This window comes from Triticum urartu, chromosome 1 (assembly GCF_003073215.2).
Source record: "Triticum urartu cultivar G1812 chromosome 1, Tu2.1, whole genome shotgun sequence".
In the NCBI taxonomy this organism is placed as follows: Eukaryota; Viridiplantae; Streptophyta; class Magnoliopsida; order Poales; family Poaceae; genus Triticum; species Triticum urartu.
Window position 1 is genome coordinate 145,643,734 of NC_053022.1, and position 15,928 is coordinate 145,659,661.

Here is a 15,928-nt window from a genome sequence, read left to right on the forward strand (position 1 = left end):
TCGGGTTAAAATGGTTTTACTAACTCTAACATTAGGATCCCATGATCACATTCACCTGGAGAGCCCCTTATTACAGATGATCGTCTGCTGCACCAGAAGATTCTGAAGATACTCTATGATGTTCTCTCGAGACTTTGTGCAATCGCTTTTGCAATTCCCTTTCATCGATAAACCCCCTATGGATACCACGTACACTTCTCATTCATACAATCATTCCTTGTTGATATTTTTATTATAAGATACCCCAAAATTCTCTCTATTGTTCCGAGAATACTTTATGCCTACTGTCTTGCAGTTCTTTGCCACCTGAATACCCCTACGAATAATTTCTCGCACTTACCGAGTATCCACTCATGCCAATTGATTCATGTATTTCACAAAAGTCTTCGAAATACCTTTCGTTCTTCCAAAAATCCTCAACAGCCTAATGCTCTTGAAATTCTTGCTTGCAAGCATTATGATTAATCCCATAAGTCTGGTAATCTTATTGGCATCCTTTGTCATTATCATTTTGAGTCCATTGATTCAATATGTTGCGAATGCTCGCAATACTCAATCAGATCCTAGAATTCATCCTTCTGACTCAGGCGTCATTTTTAAACATGAGCTGGATCTCGACCAATCAAATTGTCATCGATTGTACCCCTAAGCTTACTGAACCTATCCATCTGTAATCACAGTGTTTGCTTCTAGTCCCTTGATTTGGAAAGCATAATTTCTTTACATTTGAGCTTTGAATTAGTCAATTGTTTCTATAATCTGATCGCTTGCATTCTTTCTTCTTCTGGTTGAGTACCGTTACTCACATTAGATCCTTTGGTGGACTATTATACGACCGTTCGTGCATATTCTCAAAACCTGGAGTTCTTTCCTTGATACATAATGCCATTGGTAAATCCTATTCTCTGATTTGGCCAACCATGCTCTGCTTTCGATGCTGGTGATATTTACTCATTAAGCTTGTGGTATATGTTCCTAAGAGGCCCCGATGGGCTATACCTATGCCTTTTCTAATCTGTGTGAAGCCGGAAACTACTACGGGTCATACTCTACTGGTGTTATGTCAGATAAAAATTCAACACTACAACTTCGTCGAAGGAGAGAAGTGAATGAAAGGTTATGCATTAGAAAAGTGGGAGTCGACCTTGAACTATGTGGTCATGCCCATAGACACGATGTAGATCCTATCATGGAAGCTTCTTATAATAATAAATGTTTCCTTGATAACTATCATCTGGTATATGTGAATTGATCCTCTGCAACCGTGGTTCCGACCAAGATTGTTCTTCTTTGATCCCATTTCTCGGACAAGTTAAAACACTTGTCTTCTGCAGAGCAATACCCTAGTCCAACCTCTACTTTGATCTTTCGTCGAGTATTACCCCCCTGGTATCTCGAGATTGTCACAAAACTGCATAACTTCTTATGAGTGTTTCATCAAGTACTACATTCTCACTGATTCCAAAAAATTTCATGGGCTTTGAGTTATTAAACACTCAAAGACACCGATAACTGAATCGAGTCTGCACCATGATTAAACAACTCTTGGTAACCTTCATTATTTACGAGTTTGAACTCAATCACGTCATTCCTAGCCTGCTCGGCTATATCATTATCGTGCCGATTTTAACTGTGCTACCTGGTCCTTAATACCGGAGCACAACTTTCGATGATGAGCTAAGCTTACGTCGATCTTTCTCGTCATATCATTTCACCTTGTACATCAAGCTTGATTTCGAGTTTGTGTCATACCCGTGGTTCCAATAACCTTTTGCTTCATCATTTCTTTCACTTGATGTCATCGCTGATTGATTACATCTTCATGAATCTCTCGACAAATGTGTCATGATCATCATCAACATTCTGAGATCTTCTAGGATATCAATCGAATTCATAATGATAAATACCATCCTTGCCCTCGAAGATTTGTATTATCATCGACCACTTTATTGCCTTCCGTTCAACACAAACTTGTTCGTGTTTTGTGTATACCTTGAGTTCCTTGCTATCCAGTTTGTATTGTGTTCTACCTTGAAGTATTGCCATCTTTTATGTCAAGGATGTCTTGGAAATTTCACCGCCTCTTGAGAATTATTGATAAAAGTGATACTTATCACCATCACCATTCTTTCTTGGTCCCCGTGTTGATTCTAACCAGGATACCAAGAAGTGAACGGTGCTCCTTGGATTCTGTGCTTCTAGCAACCCTATTGCTTTGAAGTTAATGGTCAACAGTTCATTGTTAGACTATTAGTTATTGAACCACCATTCTAACATTGATCATGCTAACTAAGCCCATATCTCGGATGCACCTTTCAACCAATGTTTAATTGTGTATGTTTTTTCTCAAGCATACATCATTATATCATTTGATCTGACAAATGTTATCTCCTTGTTCACATAATTGTGGAAATCCATCTTTTTGGAAAATCTCAATGAATTTTTGATGAGTCCATCAGCCACCTCCTCGTCCCCTCCTTGGTTTAATGATGAACTCTTTTGTGGAACTCGCTTCCATAGTTCATTTCCCAAGGATCTTACAATGTCATATCATCAATTTGTGTTGCACCTTTTCTTCTCGGGCATCATGAGCCTGAGGTATCCTAACACCGATCAGATCTGAATCTCGATCAGATATGATGGTTGAAACATATTTCCAAAAGTTATAACATTGGTCTTTATATGACCCGGTAAGGTGATGTCATGCCTAGCACACCTGGCCGAAGAACCTATTATTATAGTTTCCTTTTTAGCAAGGTTAACCATTCTTCCATGAGGAAAGTATAAGACTTATTCTATGAGTGTTCCCGATGGATCCTTTGTGTATGCAAAGTCTGACCTTTGCTTGAAGACCATGTCAATGCTATCCCGAAGCATGTCAATGGTACTACGATTTTTGATAAGAACATTTGAAGCACAATGCTAAAAAAATCGTTGTTAATTATCTGAACACCGTTGTATGGGTAATGCCATGAAATTTCTCTCCCTTTCCTAAAGGGTTTTCTATGTTATATCTTGTCATGGATATCATGGTCTGCTTCTTCTTGGGAAGGATATACCCCTGAAATATGTGTTTAAACACATTTTCCTTTCCATTGTTCTGTTTAATTTGATAATTATATTATCCTTTCCATTGTTTGGTTTAAACTTTCTTGAGGTCTATATGATCTAAGCAGTAATATTCTCCTGCTTATGTAAACACCTCGGTGTACAGTTCTGTCAGTAAGACCCTGTTACTATTGTTGATGACATACCGATAACCACCGATGGACGAGAACTTGGCTTCATATGTGATTCATGAGGCACCTTCCTAGTGATCTATTCCGGTATCAGATGCAATACTTAATCTTGATGCTTTGAACCCCTTCCACACTCTTTTTCAGGCATCGAACATTTCCCCGCCTGCTTGAAACTTCCCGTGACCTCCTTACTTTGCTCTCGATATTTTCTTAAGTTTCAATTCGAGAGTTACTTTCTGCCACCTTCACCGATGTTATCGACCAGATAGACAACCTTGCAGAGGTTCGTTCTCCCGGAATACCCATCCTTTATTCTTGTGTAAGTATGATAGAGTTCCCAAAGAAAGGCTGTCGACTTCGTCATGATGGCCTAAAACAAAGGAATGAAGACGTCAATGTAATGGATCGACCTCTTTGAGAAGATCAACCAACACCGAGAAGACCCGTTAGAATTTCGTAACCAAATCCATTCCCCCTTACTCCCGCTCCTAAATCTCGGGACGAGATTTCTTGTAGTGGAGGAGATTTGTAACACCCCGATAATTAAATTAATCTACAGTAACCTCACCCTAATGTGCCAAGCCATCACAATTAATTTTCTAAACCTCACTTTGATCCAAACCTGATTCAAATTCAAATTTAAATTAAAGTCAAAATAATTAAAGTTTTCAAATGGCAAAACAAAAATGTGGGTTGGGTTGCAAATTTTCACTAACAATTTTTCATGAAAGGATCAACATTTTTCAGAATGATAAAATGCCCCTAAGCTATTTGTAACTGACCCATAAAGCTTTTAACTAAACCATCTCAATTTAAATAAATATGTAAACAAGTCAAAATTATTTTAACTTGTTGGCTATCCCAAGATATTGCCAAGAATTTATGTGTTACTTTGCACATTTAGTTAAAACTGTTTAGTACCTAAAACTAAATACAAGTTAGCAAACAAAAAATAAAGAAAACATAAACTACTGGGTGCTCTGGCCCATGTGGCTGGGGAGGCCCAGCCCAGCTGCCCTCTTCCCACCTCCTGTTCACACGAGGGCGTGGAGGCCATCCATGGCGCCCCGGCCAGGTGTCGGACATCCACGCCTCCTCCCTCTCCTACAAGACCCCCTGCCCCTCTTTCTCCCATCTTGGAACCCTAGATCTCTTCTCCCTTGCGCCCCCATATCTCTCCCCTCGCCCTCCCTGCCCTGCCCGAGCACCTCGAAGCCATGGCCACCGTTGTCTGCGTGCCCACCGTCATCCCCATCGCCTAGGCCTGCGCCAGGAGCACCACCGGAGGCCGCCGCTTCTTCTTTGCCCACCAGGCCAAGCCGGAGAGCCCTCACGGTGCCGGATCCATCGCCTTCCACTCCGCCACGGCCGCCACACTTCATCGGTCGATCCGCTCGACCTCGCCCGCCTTCGGCCTCACCGAGACGCCTGCGACACTCTCTATGAGCCCCCGGTCCCTCGCGACCTCTCCCCTCTCTTCCTCGTGTCCCGTAGAGGCACGCCCGATCTAGTCTGATCCCCGCCGCCGCCAGGGTTCGTCGTCGGCGCCCCTGCCAGCCGCCACAACATCTGTTGCCCTACTGCAGCCGCCCACTGCGGCCTGCCGTGCTGCCCGACTCAGCCTCGCGCCCCCTCCTGACCAAGCCCACCTCCGCCTCACGCCCACGGCCACGACCAACGGCGCCCGACCACGCTCCCTGCACGCCATGCCTACTACTTTGTCGCTGCTGCTGTTGCCTGCTTCCTAGTGCTACTTCTTGCTACTGTTGCCGTTGTTGGCTGCTCCTCATGCGGCTGCCACTGCTATCTATTGCTTTTGCTAGCTGCTGAGCTGCTAGTCTGCTCCTTTCCCTGCCTGTTGCTGCTGCCTTGCGGCTCGACTGCTATTTTAACTGATGCTGCTGCGGCGCCCAGCCGCACTCGCCGCTGCTTGCCGGCCCACGGCCTTCTACGCGTGCTTGTTGTGCTGCACTTCGGCCATAGCCGGCCAGATATGCGTGCACACAAAGCATCCGGCGCTCCTACGCATGCCTTGCATGCTCATGTGCGTGCTTGCAGCCAGCCAACATCGATTTGTTTAGTGTTAGGTAAACTTGGTTGGCCCAATGACATGTACCTCACTTTAATTCTACGCTAGTTTAATTTTTGTGCCAATGACAAGTGGGCCACCACCTCTAGTTTTGACCAGTCATTTTGACTGTGTTGACCAGCCCCCTGGGTCCCGTTGTCATACACATGGGCTAGGTAGCACTATGTAACAAAAGTATTTTATTGTCTTATTTTTGAATTAAAATAAATTCATAAAATGATTAAAACTTTAGAAAATCATATAAAATAAACCGTAGCTTAGATCGAAATAATTTATATATGAAAGTTGCTCAGAAAAATATGAAGAATCTGAAATGCCACGAACATGCAACCATCCCTCTTCTGTTCGTCTGTCCGAAAATGCCGAACACCAGGAATACTTTCCCGGATGTTTCCCCCCTTCGCTGGTATCACCTATCCCTGCGTTAGATCATTCCTAGCACCGCGTATTGCCTTGTTATATTTTGTGATGCCTTGTTTGCTTCGTATTTATTGTTTCTTCCCCCCTCTTCTTCTCCGGTAGACCCCGAGACCGGTGCTCATGCCACTGAGTACGACTATATCAACGACGACCCGTCCTTCCTTGCCAGAGCAACCAGGCAATCCCCCCTTTGATTAACCATATATCGCCCACTCTCTTCTCCCTTATTCTTGCATTAGGTTTGCTACTGTTATTGATTCCATAGCTCCTATTCTGTTGCATAGCTTGTCATTGTTGCGAAAATGCTTAAGGAGCTCTTGGCGATTCCCCCCACTGTAATCCATCCCATCCACCAGCATTGGGATTCGCACTCACTATATTAGCTCCGCCGTATTCACAACATTTAACGTGTATTATTCATTTCTACAGTACGGTATATAAACTGAACAGTGCAATGCGCTTTCTCCTTTGTCCAGGCAATTTCACATCATCCTGTCCTTCTCCCCACTCGCCCGCCAACTCCCAACCACCCATCTGGATTTAATGCTCACGCTTCACAATCTCCTACAACGGCTCAATTCAAAGCTACAACGGTCATCGGCTCAATCCAAAGCTACAACGGTCATCTTCCTCTTCTCGTCAGATATAAAATGCTTGCAGCTAGCAGCTTCCTTACTACTCCATATCATACCGTCAAGAACATTTCATACCACCCATTCAGAACAGCTTCCTCCCTTGTACATGGTTCTCATTGCCATGTCTAGCTCAACCCATCCCATGTCAAGCTCCAGCTCCCCCCTTGTTTCTCTTGAGGAGCAGCCACCACTTCCACTCATGATCTGCCCTTTCTACAACAATGGTATGGTTTAGTGGTGGGTCTCTTGCACGTCAAACAATCCAGGCAAGCACTTTTACAAGTGCGAGCACGAATGGGTATGTCCTAATTCTTTTTCCACTATCTCTGTTCTATCCTGTAACCATCTTCCTTTTTTCTTCCGATTTTGCCAGACTCACAAATGCAACTTTTGGAAATGGGAAGTGAACTACATCAACATCATATGAGCCAAGTGGCCGAGGCTGTTCACCGTCCCTTCCCGCGAAGACAGGAAATTCCACCGCATCATCTTCGTTCTCCTTCTGGTCAATCTGCCCGCTCTGCTCTTTGTATGCTGCAAGGTCGCATGAAGCCGCCGGGAGCTCTCCCGACTAATGCATGTCCATCAAGTTCAAGCCACTCTTTATTGAATAAATTTGTTTATCTGTATTGTCTATAACCAGTTGCCATCCACTTGCAAATTCTATTTTTTATTTTAATCCACCTTATGATTAGATGTTGTAATCATGTATCAGAACTAGTACCCCTTTCACGCATTCGTAATCAGATTTATGATGTATGAATTTTTAATTATCCACCTTCTCCATTACCTCTGTCATTATTGTTCATTATTTACGTCCATCCCACACCACATTGTACCATCTCTCAATAAATAACCTCTCACCCCAAAGTCAACATTCCCTGCCCAAAAGGCTGCTTCAACAGGCATAAATGCTCCTGTGCAACCATCAATATCGTCCACCAGCTCTCCCAACACGCTTGCTTCCTCCAATTATAAACCCCCCTACACATATCTGCACAAATGTATTCCATCCCAACCAGACACCCAATCCGTCCACCCACGCCATAGGCTTCACCACGCATAGCAAGACCTGCTTTTATCTAAAGATTTCATATCTTCATCATTTAACCAAGGTATGTCTCAAACAAGCGTACATGCTTTCCCATCGGTTGCATCTTATTTCATCCCTAAAAGGAGAAAACTAACTACTTTATCAATTTTTTCATGTTCCAGGATGTCATATTCACGCCCTAGTTCATCACGCTTGATCGAAGAGGTGCTAGATGCAGCTGACCAACTCGATGACAGCTCAAATTCTCATCCGGGAGGTTTAGCACCAACTTCACGCACGTCCGTAACAAAGGTTGTTTCTATTGTTTCGTCTTTCAACGAGTACAAAAGATTTCTTGTTAATGAAATTGGTTGGGGAGAGATTCTTAAACTCCCAGCACTCGCCCGACTTAATCTACGTTTTAGCAAGTGGTGGATGAGTCGTCTTGATGGGCCTTCCATGTCTGTACACCTAAATGCCACTAAAAGGCTTCATTTCTGGCCTGGAGATGTTCACAAAGTATTTGGTGTGCCATGTGGGCCCAAAAATATTCTTGGGCCGGATGGCCAATGCTCAGAAACGACTATACAGTTCCTACGTTCTGTTCTTGGAATGCCAAAGAAGGGAAATCAAGTTCTAAAAGCTGCTGAATCCAACCTCACTCGTCCTTTGTCTGAGCATTGTTCTAGTAATTTAGAGAAAGATTGTTTCAAGATGGCATTCGTTATTTTCGTTATCGGCCACCTTCTTGCTCCTTCTAACAAGCACGACACATCAATAATTGACTATTGGGGAGAAATAGCAAACACTGATAGGATAGCTGACTTTGATTGGTGCAACTACGTTCTATCCGATTTGATTTTTGCATCACAACAAGTTCAATCAGACATGCGCAATAACAAGTTAAAGACCCATCTTCAAGGATGTCACGTATTCCTCCAGGTACGACCCGTAGATCTACATATGTTATTATTACTTGTTGTTTTTAACCGATTCCATGCGCTACAATTATAATTATACTTCACACTATCCAGGTATTTGTTCTTGACAACCTAAACCTTAGAATTAACAATATCCCTCACGATACTTATCCAAGAGTTGCCTCCTTCGACGATAACAAATTACGACGCATGATATTGGCTACCACAAGTACCGACAAATTAACGTGGGACTACTCTGGTGCTCCAGTACAACAATTCGCGTCCTTTTTTTCAATCTCACAACAATGCCATTGAATTATATATATATATATATCCACCAAACCTCCGGTTTATTATTACTATATACAAATTGTTATTCATGCAAATTCACTTAATATATTCTACTATATTTTATTCCCTTTCAGAATTGGGGCATCGTTCAATTCAATTTATAATGCAACATGGCCATCAACCGCCAATCGTGCTCACGTTTTTTTATTCACGCGTTCTAATTATCTTACTTATATACATATATTTGTACACATTTTCCAATTATTACACAATGTAATCCTTTTCCAATGCCAAATAACATACGTCTTTTCCAACGAATTTTAATATATTGCACTTTTAATCCAATAATTAATCTGTACATTTCTCATCAAAAAATAACATGCTTTCTTTCACATGTTGTCCTTTTCCAATGCAAAATAACAAAAGTTTTTTTCTAACCACAAATGACAAAAAACTTTGCCCATTAATGTTTTTTTTCATTGCACACTAACATAAAAACTTTTCACATGCAAAAAATCTAATGTACTTATCAATTGAACAATAAGAGTTTCTTCAACCATATTTTAAAACCATTCACACATTTCACATTGAATTAGTCAATAATCAACATTTTATCACATTCATTTTATACATCCCTTTTTTCATCGCCACTTACATGTCAATCATTACTTCATATTGTTTATTAATGATCCCTACATATGATTTCTATGCTTTTCACCATGAATTACTAATGGGCATCAACTGCCAATAGTGCTTATGTTTTTTTTATTTCGCCGGTAAAATTATTATACTTCATCACATTTTCATTTACACATTTTTCCCTCAAAATACAATTTCATCCCTTTTCAATGCAAAATAAAATGTTTCTTTTCCTTCAATATTTAATATATTATCCTTTCAATCGAATATAAAACCTGTACATTTTTTAGGCACATTAACACGATCATTTTCCAATGATTATTATTTTCCATTCCAAAACATCCTAAGTCATTTTCGATACACAAATAACATAATTATTTTTCCATGTTTATTTTTTAGATTCAATTATAATAAATAATTTTCCCAAATAAACAAATAAAACTTTTTTTTAGATGCAACAATAACCGTATTAATTTTCATAATCTATACTTAATTATCTAAGTGCACCGTTTATACTTTATTAAAACAATTCCTTCTTTCCTCACATTACTTAAGTATTATTTTTAAAGCATGCATACATTACACATTGACTAACCCAATAATCAACATTTCCTCACATTTTCTACAACCTGTTTTTTGAAGCACTTTCATGTACATCAATATTTGCATTCCTAACATTTATCACTTCCTAACCTAACCTTTATCAATAATCACACATTACCATTTTTTTACATTTTACAATAACGTCATGACAAACTGACAAACCCTTCACAAGTTTTAAATTTCAATTATGTTACTAATGCTAAACAGCTATCGCGTCCAACGTCACCGTCTTAGTCCAAACAAATTACTAATTCAAAATCTGTCAGTAATACTCAGAAATATTTATCTAACCAAACATGACGACTTATTGCACTAATATACAACATTTAAATAGCTTTTGACCTTTATTGTATTCAATATTATAGATTTCCCACAAAAGATGGTTTTATTTCCGAAAAATTCGTAGTACTTCTCGGGCGCTAACCCACGATAATTGTTTATCTGACTGTCTGCAGATACGATCACCCCACGATAATTGTTACACAAGGAGTACATTTGACTTAGCCGCTGAAAATCTTTCCCAGACAATGCCGCAACGTAATCAATCACCTACTCCTACTTTACGTCCTACCATACCTACATCTACATCATTATCTCTGAAGACACCACGAACTCCAACCACACCAGCCGTTCCACATACCACTGTCCACGACTTTGCTAACTACATGAAGTCCAATTATCCTCATATGGTTAGTGCAATATGTCTAATATTAACGATCATTCTATTATTGAACCACTTATTAAAATTTATTCTTACTACAGGTGTCATCTGATATTGGTATACTTCTAAGACGCAACAATGCCATTGTAACTAGAGAAGCCACATCATTGCGGAGTTCCATTCTACGCGAGACCACGGCATTTCTTGACAAACTAATGTCCCTTCTATCTTCAAGTTGTATTTGTTGTAGCATTCGGTCTCTTCCATGTATAATGCAGAGTTCGCCTCCTATGAGCACAACTCATCAAAATTTAGCTTTAAGTGGTCGTAAATTGGACATGTCAGATTCTGAAGGTTATTATTACATTCATTGTTATGTCGTACAAATAACTCCTTTCTTCTACACGTTCCATTCCTAACGTGTAATTCATTCATTGTTCAGGTGAGACTTCCTCGTCCACAAGCAAGGTCCCTTTTTTCAACCGCACTACACAAGATAGTGTCCCAACCACACACTCCAAGAAATGACCTAGGATTAACTCTCTTCAAGGTTTGGTGTTTTATCCTCGGCAAGAGTTCGATTAATTTCATTCTTTCTTACCTTCAATTCACTAACCTATTCATTTCGCATGTATATCACCAGCAAATTCTGTGACACCTCCGTCATTTGCCACCACTTCAAATAAGCCTTCAACACTACAGCTAGCTAAGACATGGGCCGACACAATCGCTTGTGGTGTTTTTATGTTCAATGATGACCAAAACATACCTGATGGAGCCGTTACTTTTGCCCAATTATCTGATCAGCTGCCTACTAAATCAGCGTCTCGCCATCTAAAGTACGCTACTGACCATTGGACTGCACGTGCTTATCAGCCTAAACTGAGTATTGACAGCCTTGCTTCTGTTGAACAATTCATGAACAAACTATCTGAAGATGTTGCTAGGAGGTATGCCACTTATTACATACTGTTTAAACTTTTTGCACTACATAATACACAACTCTAACACCATTAAATTTGTAGGCCTTGGGTCAGACATGATTATCCAAGATTCATTTCAATCAATGGATCTTCCATTAGAGACCAGTTAGTTGGTGATACACCACTAGACCATGAAGTATGCTCTTTAATCGTCCGGACTATTGTTATTAATGACAACATTTTCCTATATCCCTCAGACGGCTTTTGGCGTATTTTCTTTGAACCAGATTTATCGGTCAGTTCAATTAACCATTAATTTCCTGTTACCTTATTGTTATTTTATTACCGACACTACGGTTCCCTATACACTTTACGTATTTATTTAATTACCTTCTATGCAGACATGTATTCTTGCTGGTGAGAATCTATGGGAAGTACGCTCCATACAAAACCAATTCCTTAGCCAACGAGCGTCAACTCATCTATCGAATTGTAAAATGGTAATCAACATTTACCATTTCAATTTATAACATATTATATTTAAATATAAATTTAACATTAGGTTGCCCACCTACACAGTTCATCATGCCGGCAACGCTTCAGACTGGCTGGTGTGCTTACGCATGGGACATGGAACGCAAACTTATACACATACTAAACCCTTGTGCCGACTCAGCCCAATATAGCTCTCTAAATACCACACATGATTGCATCGCCGACAAACTTCATGTTGGCCTTTACTCCTGTCTATTCAAATTTTTCAATACCTGGCACGTCGACTGTTTGAATTGGAAGAAAGTATATGATATACTTGCCTCCGAAGTTTTCACCAAGTGAGTATTTCTAAACCATGCCATGTTTTCCTACTACTTCAACCCCGGATCAAACAAACATGATCTTTTTAATTTTTCTATTTTGCATCACAGGGATGAATCTGGCTTGGCTATGATTCAAATGGCCTGTTCTTTCAACGGCGTTGGTGTGTCTGAAATGCTTAACAAGGTAATAGAATATATAATTCAGTCTTCTTTTTTATAATATGATTGTTAGATTCCTATAAAGCATTTTTAACTATTTTTCCAAAATACTATTTAATTCCACCGGATTTTAATTATTATCTTTAGCAGCAATATCCAGCATTAAATCTGCTTGTTTTTACTTTCAGATAAATGTGAGGATCCAGAAAATTAATTTGGTTGCAGACGTTGCCAAACTCATTCACAACGCCGGAGAACCGCCTGTCAAGCTTCACGCCATAGTCAGCTAGAACATTTGTCATATGGATTGTTCCATGTGTTCTGATCATATACTATTTATTTTATGTTGCATTCAATAAGTCATGTCTTTGGAATGTAATATTTACTTACTTTGTTTGCCAAGTTATATTGAAACATTAATGTTCTGAATTTGACGTACTTAATGTCCCTCTTCAATTCATAAGTCACTCTTATTCCGTACATTTGATACATTTTTTATATTTACTTACTTTGTTTATTACTGTGTGAACAATCCTTTTAGAAACTTCTATTTTTTACATTACCGACCTTACTAGAATGGATGTTTACCATTTCAACTATATTTATCGTTCATTGCAATTTGACGTCCAAACCAATGTACCGAATGTGTTTTCTTCATCCTTACGATGCAATCGTTGTTTATCTTCTGTACATGACGAAAAACACAATGCCCTTTTCATCCATTTTCTTATAATTAATTTCAAAAAAGAATAAATTACAATGCAACATCAACTTTTTTCAATATTTACTTTTCACATAAGGTAAGCTATTATGTAATTTATTTTGAATAATTATATCCCAACAGTTTTACTACTACACAACTTTACAATCTTTAATTTATACATATCGTCAACTTTGTAACTATTTTCATGTTATACAGTGTAAAAACTACATACATTCCATTTCCACAAAATTGTATTATTATTAAGCTTTGTTTACTTCATGTCCGTTCATCCAAAATCTATAAAACAGATGTATTAGTTAATATATTTATGCATTTTATGGCATGTTCAGTAATGTAGGTCTCTTTATGGAACGTAACAAAATGACACAACTTTATTATTATTGACATATGTAGGAAGACTTACGCACACACACATCCACATTCCTAAATTATTCATATATACTTAATAATTTTTTATAGTAAATTAACAGAAAATGCATTGGAGCTCTCGGTTGCTACCCCACCCCTATTCACAAATAATTTAGTAATTCAATTTTTTTTCAAAAAATCACGTAATTTTTAAATGAACAAAACATTACTACGAGAATTTATTGTATTAGGGGTAAATGATGTTCCCCAAAAAGGCTAGATTCAAGTACTATTCATGCTAATATGTCGTCATATTTCATACCTTAATTTTCGTTCAACAATATATCCAGGTTTTCCTAACCCTGAAGTTTACGTGATTTTTTCATTTTCCAAAATATTTATATGAGTACGATACCTAGTCATATTAGATTAAAAAATATATACACGTTTTTCTTGATTTTTTCAATTATTAAATTATTATTGAATTTAAGGGGATTGAACAGAAAATGCATACGATCATTCGGGTGCTACGCCACCTTATATTCAAATCATATTAGTAATTCAAATAAGTCCTGAAATTCCCTAACATTTTATTGTATAAAACATAACCAAGTATTGCACTCGTATAACAAAATTAAATACACAATTTCTGAATGCTACTAATCCATCATACTGCTGCTCATACACTTTTTTTACAAGTACACACATTCTATAGATATCTTTTTCAACTACACCTGACAGCTTACTCATCTGCAATAACATATTTAATTGTTTTACTTTAGTACAAAAACAAATATGGATTACACACATTATGATACTATAATTGATTTTGATTCTGCCACTTAAGCATATTCCACCCCTGCATCATAATAACATAGTAATTTTTTTAATACTTTAATTGTTAATAAATCTATACACCGCAAACAAAGCACCACATGTGTACCAGGAATGTATCTTACTACTAAAACACCACCCATTTCAATATTATATTTTCCTTCAAGCAGTACAGCATTCTTAATTAAATTTTCTAAGTATATATAGAAAACAAATTTTATTATTTCAAAAAAAATGATCCTAAAATAGTTGCTACAAATATCAAAATTACTATATACATAAACCCTAATGTACGTAGCATACAGTGAATCAAATATAAATAAAAACTCAACCATGCTCCAAAAAACGAAACATGCTGATAAACAATACAACGACAATATAGACAAATAAAACCAAACAAACATTCAGAGACATAGCCATAGTACTTGTCGAATTTAAGCTTACGAAATATATCCCACATTCTTCATAGCGCTTAACTAATTTAAAACAATCCATATATGTCTTAAATAATAAGTAGTATGACATTCATTACAATACCACGACTTGTTGCCGCTCTACCAGTTAAATAACTTAGGTAACTCAGAATTTAACATGGTATGATTTCCCTTGGGAAACTTGATCTGTCCGCATCCATTTTACCCAACCACTGCAGCACATTAAGCTTGAATAATGCCAGAGAATTCTGCATTAAGAAACAACTTACTTATGTCAGCATTACAAATCGATTAATGATTTTCCACATTACATGTGCAATTTTCTAGAATAATAACTACTAACCGTGTTAAGAATGTGCTTTATCTCTTGCCCATTGAAGCTCAATATGATGAGTAAAACATAGAATGCAGTATCACCCCTACCAGCACATTGCAGCAGAACTTTAGAGACTACCAAATATTGAAAAACATAAATAATTATATCTAAATGAAAAATCAAAGCTCAGTATGTTCACCTCTTCACTCGGTCCGCCAACACTTTATGGCATTTCATTTTCCATTTAGAAGCATCAACATGATAGCCGGGGTATAACTCAGATATCAAGGACGACATCCCATTAAGCAACAGCATATATTTTGCCCAGTGCTTCTTCTCCAATGTTGTCTCAAGCTGCCATGAGTTTGCTGGATCAAACACATGGACCACATGAGTAAACATATTGAAGACATACAGAACGTAATACCCCTCTACAGATATGTCTGGAACCATTATCTGCACACAGCAATTAACTTCATAAGATGATTTAATTGGTAAACAATATACATTATGTGATCTACTTGCTAAGCCCCTTACCATATTGCAAGTCCTCAAATCAAATTTTCCGTTCAAACCAACCAAACTTGCTTTTATTTCATCATTAATCTATACGGCTGCACCATTAAGCACTCTCTCCTGGAAACATATTACCACTACCAAATTAGAAATCTTAACTACGCGCAAATTGTTTTCTTATATATTTATTTTCCTACAATGAACTAACCGCCCAGCTTAGATGACGAACCTTCCTCAGCCTCAAAATTGACCTAGGAGCATATAACTTCTTATCCTGACAATACACAAGCCTACGGAAAATATCAAATTGTCTTGCACCAACTTCT

The 15,928-nt window shown here is 38.4% G+C and overlaps 1 protein-coding gene across 6 annotated transcripts; it reads left to right on the top strand.

The window, feature by feature from the left end:
* The first annotated feature begins 4,334 nt into the window (after positions 1–4,334).
* Positions 4,335–12,947, top strand: LOC125552034. 6 transcript variants are annotated; one of them, XR_007303364.1, is made up of 12 exons: positions 4,340–6,681; positions 6,757–7,498; positions 7,599–8,358; positions 10,325–10,558; positions 10,632–10,884; positions 10,973–11,080; positions 11,174–11,480; positions 11,556–11,748; positions 11,855–11,953; positions 12,033–12,286; positions 12,380–12,455; positions 12,619–12,947. XR_007303364.1 is itself a non-coding variant. In XM_048715507.1 (11 exons), the coding sequence occupies exons 6-11, from the start codon at positions 11,275–11,277 to the stop codon at positions 12,718–12,720; spliced, it is 930 nt and encodes a 309-aa protein (XP_048571464.1). In that variant the 5' UTR covers positions 4,358–7,498; positions 7,599–7,728; positions 10,325–10,558; positions 10,632–10,884; positions 10,973–11,080; positions 11,174–11,274; the 3' UTR covers positions 12,721–12,947. The 6 variants fall into 6 exon arrangements, 3 of the variants coding, with proteins under 3 accessions (XP_048571464.1, XP_048571455.1, XP_048571472.1); XR_007303363.1 differs by having other exon boundaries at positions 4,340–7,498; XM_048715507.1 differs by having other exon boundaries at positions 4,358–7,498; positions 7,599–7,728.
* The last annotated feature ends 2,981 nt before the right edge of the window (positions 12,948–15,928 follow it).